Source organism: Zea mays, chromosome 9, assembly GCF_902167145.1.
Source record: "Zea mays cultivar B73 chromosome 9, Zm-B73-REFERENCE-NAM-5.0, whole genome shotgun sequence".
Classification (NCBI taxonomy): Eukaryota; Viridiplantae; Streptophyta; class Magnoliopsida; order Poales; family Poaceae; genus Zea; species Zea mays.
The window spans coordinates 74,021,557-74,026,909 of NC_050104.1; the positions used below are offsets into that span (position 1 = coordinate 74,021,557).

Below are 5,353 nucleotides of genomic sequence, written 5' to 3' on the forward strand. Positions count from 1 at the left end.
TCACGCATCACTCTTGTCTACAATTAAATGTCTTACTTGTTTATGTAAATTCTCGTCTTCATCCTTTCAATCTACCTTCTCTTTGAGAATGGTGAGTGGAAAAGATGAGGATGAAACTCGATTTAATTGTATTGTCTTGATTTTTGATGTCTTTAGGGGATTGAAATTAAGTGACAACGGATGCATTTTCAGCACTACCGTGTGGTTTAGATGATTTGTTCCAATAGAATAGAATCTGAAACTTATCTGTAGTAATATATTCTTGCAAAAGCAGATGTCGATGCCATGATTCTTGGCTTGACCAGTTTCTGTTATTGTTTTTCTTTGACAACATGGAAAAAAGAACTTTTGCGTCTTCCCCTTTCCCTAGTTGCAAGAATGTGCTCGACACACCGGGTTCCACTCATGTCGTTGGTTACTGCAAACGTCGCAGCACTATCAAGGACAACAAATAAGCCCTTCAGACATCCTACAGTCTCAGGGGACAAACTGCGTATCTTGCGGATTGACAAGAGAGAAAGAGCATAGCAACTAGGATTAGGAAGCTGGGATCATATCATCAATGGAGATGGCAGGCGCCGCAGGAACGGAAGCATGGTTGCCGTACGTGACCACGGTGGCGTCCTGCGCCGTCGGCGTCTTCTTCCTGCTCTACTTCTACGCGCCACACTGGCGGATCAGGGACGTGCCGGGGCCGCCGGCCTTGCCCGTCGTGGGGCACCTCCCGCTGCTCGCCCGACACGGACCTGACGTCTTCGGCCTCCTCGCCAAGAAATATGGCCCGATCTTCAGGTGGCAAAGCCACAACGATAAGATCGAGACTTGATCTTGCAGAATCGAGTGCTCTATTTCAGCACTTCACCTAGTAGATGTTTTCATCAGGATTAAAATGGGAATGAGGTTTAGCCTTGGCTGCAGGTTCCATTTGGGGAGGCAGCCTCTGGTGATCGTCGCTGACCCAGAGCTCTGCAGGGAGGTTGGCGTCAGGCAGTTCAAGCTCATCCCCAACAGGAGCTTGCCGGCGCCGATCGCCGGCTCCCCTCTCCACCAGAAGGGCCTCTTCTTCACTAGGTGACTTTTAGTTCGTTCGTTTTCCTCTACGCATTTGGATCCACGAGCAGGTGCGCCACATAGCATTGCGATCTCGTCAGGGATGAACGGTGGTCGGCGATGAGGAATACAATCATCTCGCTGTACCAGCCATCGCACCTCGCCGGCCTCGTCCCCACCATGCAGCACTGCATCGAGCGCGCCGCGGACGCCATACCGGCGATGGTAGTTCAGGAGAACGGGCTGGTCGATTTCTCCGACCTCTCGCTCAAGCTGGCCACGGACATCATCGGTGAGGCGGCGTTCGGCGTGGATTTCGGCCTCACGGCGAGCGGTCCCGGCTGCGAGGCCGCGGAGTTCATCAGGGAGCACGTGCACTCCACAACCTCCCTGAAGATGGACCTGTCCGCGCCGCTCTCCGTAGTGCTCGGCCTCGTCGCGCCCGCGCTGCAGGGCCCGGTACGGCACCTGCTGAGCCGTGTCCCGGGGACCGCCGACTGGAGGGTCGCGCGGACCAACGCGCGGCTGCGCGCGCGGGTGGACGAGATTGTGGTGTCACGGGCGCGCGGGCGCGGCCAGCACGGCGAAAGGAGGAAGGACTTCCTGTCAGCGGTGCTGGACGCCCGGGACCGCAGTGCGGCGCTGCGGGAGCTGCTCACGCCGGACCACGTGAGCGCGCTCACCTACGAGCACCTCCTCGCCGGGTCTGCCACCACGGCGTTCACGCTCTCGTCGGCAGTGTACCTAGTCGCCGGCCACCCGGAGGTTGAGGCCAAGCTGCTGGCGGAGGTCGACGCTTTCGGGCCGCGCGGCGCCGTGCCGACCGCCGACGACCTGCAGCACCGGTTCCCCTACCTTGATCAGGCAAGTGACACGACAATGCAGCGTCACGTGTAGGATTAGGACGACATGCGCCGCGAACGTAACTTCCGTTTGCATTTGCAGGTCATAAAGGAGGCCATGAGATTCTACACAGTCTCGCCACTGATCGCCAGAGTGACGTCTCGACAAACAGAGCTTGGAGGCCACACTCTCCCAAAGGTATGGATACATCTCACCATCAAGGGTTGGGCATTGGCATCGGCATGGTGCTCGTCCTGTTCATGAATGGTTCACCGCGCACAGGGCACGTGGCTGTGGATGGCTCCGGGCGTCCTGTCCCGCGACGCCGCTAACTTCGAGGACCCCGGTGCATTCCGGCCGGAGCGGTTCGACCCGGCCAGCGAGGAGCAGCGCCGGCGGCACCCGTGCGCGCACATCCCCTTCGGCATCGGCCCGCGGGCGTGCGTGGGGCAGCGGTTCGCGCTGCAGGAGGTGAAGCTCTCTATGTTGCACCTGTACCGGCGTTTCCTCTTCCGGCGGTCGCCACGGATGGAGTCGCCGCCGGAGCTCCAGTTCGGGATCGTGCTCAATTTCAAGAAGGGCGTCAAACTCGTAGCAGTTGAGCGGTGCGCTGCCATGCCGTTGTAGCGTGTACGGACGGATGGCAAGGGCTTGAGGGTGTACGGTGTACCAGTGGTCACTTGGACGGTTAGTCCGGTGTAAACAGATAAAATGTGTTCCATTGCTTGCAGTCAGTGATAACACATCTAGGCATCTTGAATCTCGAGAAGAACAATAATAATGTTGGTTTGAATCCAAATTGATTTAACCAAAAATCACCTTTTGGGATCGCCTCGAGCTGCTGTGCAGAAAAACCGGCTAAGCTGATTTCCTAATATCGACCAGACGAGCTAAAGCATAAAAACTAGGTCGAATCCCACGGTGGTTAGGCTGGGTTCGCTTCAGATTAAAGCCGACTGTTTGGCAGTTGTAATTCATAAGGACAAAAACGTTATAGAAATACTAGAAGCTGGTACGGATTATAGCCATAGTTATTTCTGACATGTTTTCTATTCCTTTGTGCTCCTTTCTCTGATTATGTTGGAAGTCATCTAGTCAATAGTAGACATATATAACTTCGATTTATGATTTTAGGCTTTTGAGTGTTGGAACAGGATCATCCATACACGGCGTGCCCGTCGAGTCGCCCGCACACATGGCACACCCGCACACATCCAGATCGTCGTGCCGCGACACGTCCGAAACACACAGTAGCAGATTTATGTTTGTTGGATCAACACTCCTCTAAAAAGCTAGCTCATTAAAGGGTTACACCCTCAACCATATAAAATCATGTTTGGCCACCCACAACTCACAATGCGGAACTATTCTCAACAATTATTATAGGATTTTTAGCCAAGAACTCGCTCTCCCTCTCACTCAAGGCAGGGCACTCACACGCACAAAACAGAGAATGCTAGGATAAAGAAGATGAACAGTTGATATGGCGACAAACGCTAAGGCCGCCGCTATAGCTTATTTCTTCACTTCAATTAAGCTAGACTCGGCCTCGATTACACAAGGGAGTGGTGGTACCCGGTACATTTAGGCCTAGGAGATTGCCTCCACGCCTCACATACTTGCCTCTTCTTGTGGCCACGCACGGCATTGTGGAGAGCCACCTGCTTGCCCGGATGACGCAACCATGCCCAACCAACCAACATGCACACCACCCCCAACTGACAATGACTACACCCTCCACAAAGTCTTTATGGTCTGCGGTTGCATACTCGACCCGACCTTCCATGACCGACGCACCATGGTTGTAACCCTCCTGGAGCGCACATCCGGTCATGCCATACACACACATACACAATGCACACGACACACACATCCATGTCAAGGTTAGTGCTAACAATCACCCCTAAGCTTGACATAGTGATGCCAAGATCTTCATAACAGTGTGGCTTCCTCCTCCGTGGTGGCGAGGAGCGATGTCTTCTCCTTCTTCCGCTCACGATAGTGGCGAGATAGGTGCTCGCTCTTCCCGCAATCAAATAGCGCCCGCGGTTGTGGCTTCCACCGGGCCGGCTACGCCCGGAACACGCGCTACTCGTGTTGTCGTCGCTCTCGCTGCTTCCTCCCTTGTCGTCGTTGTCGTGCCGCCCATTTCTGCCATGCGCATGCTCCTTCCCATGTTGATGACATCATGCCTCCCACTGTTCCTCTATAAGTAGTAACTGCTCAACGCCCTCCGTAGTAGCCTCCTTCACGTCGTCGTTGTCTGCTTCCTCTGACACCCACAACCGGTCGATGAGCTCCTCTATCGTTGTCGTATTAAGGTAGGTGAGCATCTTAATCGCCATGACCACCTGCTTGAGGATCTTGGGGATGACTTCTCCATGACGTGGTGGTCCACCAACGTATAGCTCTGCGGGTTTGCTGCAGCAGTCCAAGACCAAAAGTACATGGATCCAATGTTATAGTGCTCCAAAGTTGGGCACAACACACTAAAACTAAGTTTTAGGTAACTGAATCACATCTAGACAAGGACACAACCTGACAATGAACATTTTGGGACACTTTACTCTAATGTATGTGCAGTACCAAGTCCAACTCACCTCAAGAAATTTGTTCACCTTTCTATGGTCTTCCACTTTACTATAAACACATCATCCCAAAAATCCATGGATTAGCCACATAGGAGCTCCAAAATCAGCCACAAACACTGAATCCCAAACTTCAGTTATTTGAACCAGAATTCAGATAACACAAGTCCCTGTTGGGGGCCTTCGTCTTCCGAAGAAGACAACGGTGCCAAGGGATGTCCTTGCTCCCCTGGACACCAATCAAGACGGAGTTCTTCTAAGGGAGGCCCGAAACCAGAAGAGGAAGGCTACTAGCCCAACTCCACAGGATGAAGAGCTAGATCAAGAGATCAGCATCCTGGAAGCCATACATCAACATGTGGAAAAGAGAAGGGAGAAAATGCTTCGGTTGGCTGAGTTGCAAAAGAAGATTGATGAAGCAGCCGAGGAGATGCAACATATCACACGGGATACTGAGCAAGGACATAGACCACAACAAAGAGACCTTCGTCAGTAGGGCCCCAGCCATGATGATGTGCGGTACGATGATTTTCATCATGACAACATTACTTTTAATGATGCTTCTCCTCTAGCTATAGAGGTAAAGGTTATCCCATGGCCACCTTCGTACAAGCCACCCCAGCTACCCATGTACGATGGCCACTCGGACCCAAAGCAATTTCTGATGAGGTATGAAGCGACCATATCATCTTATGGTGGCAACATGGCTATCATGGCAAAATCTTTCGTCATGGCGGTGAGGAGTGTTGCTCAAACCCGGTAATCCTCTCTTAGGATAGGAACAATTACATCATGGCAGAAACTTAAAGACATGTTGGTCACTAGCTTTCAAGGATTTCAGATGAAGCCAGGCATATGTCTGAAGGTTCTTG

The 5,353-nt window shown here is 52.7% G+C and overlaps 1 protein-coding gene across 2 annotated transcripts; it reads left to right on the forward strand.

Moving 5' to 3' along the window:
• The first annotated feature begins 364 nt into the window (after positions 1-364).
• LOC100273597 (putative cytochrome P450 superfamily protein) lies at positions 365-2,716 on the forward strand. Of its 2 annotated transcripts, XM_008660043.2 has the most exons (5): positions 365-792; positions 919-1,071; positions 1,152-1,914; positions 1,996-2,091; positions 2,176-2,716. In XM_008660043.2, the coding sequence occupies exons 1-5, from the start codon at positions 563-565 to the stop codon at positions 2,518-2,520; spliced, it is 1,587 nt and encodes a 528-aa protein (XP_008658265.1). In that variant the 5' UTR covers positions 365-562; the 3' UTR covers positions 2,521-2,716. The 2 variants fall into 2 exon arrangements, with proteins under 2 accessions (XP_008658265.1, NP_001141485.1); NM_001148013.1 differs by having other exon boundaries at positions 491-792; positions 919-1,914; positions 2,176-2,651.
• Positions 2,717-5,353: the final 2,637 nt, after the last annotated feature.

What these genes read in the sequence shown, in the direction of transcription:
- LOC100273597 (XM_008660043.2), top strand. Translation starts at nt 563, where the DNA reads ATGGAGATGGCAGGCGCCGCAGGAACGGAAGCATGGTTGCCGTACGTG. An exon ending in AAGGGCCTCTTCTTCACTAG is followed by an intron (nt 1,072 to 1,151) that starts GTGACTTTTAGT and finishes CGATCTCGTCAG; the next exon opens with GGATGAACGGTGGTCGGCGA. An exon ending in GGTTCCCCTACCTTGATCAG is followed by an intron (nt 1,915 to 1,995) that starts GCAAGTGACACG and finishes TTGCATTTGCAG; the next exon opens with GTCATAAAGGAGGCCATGAG.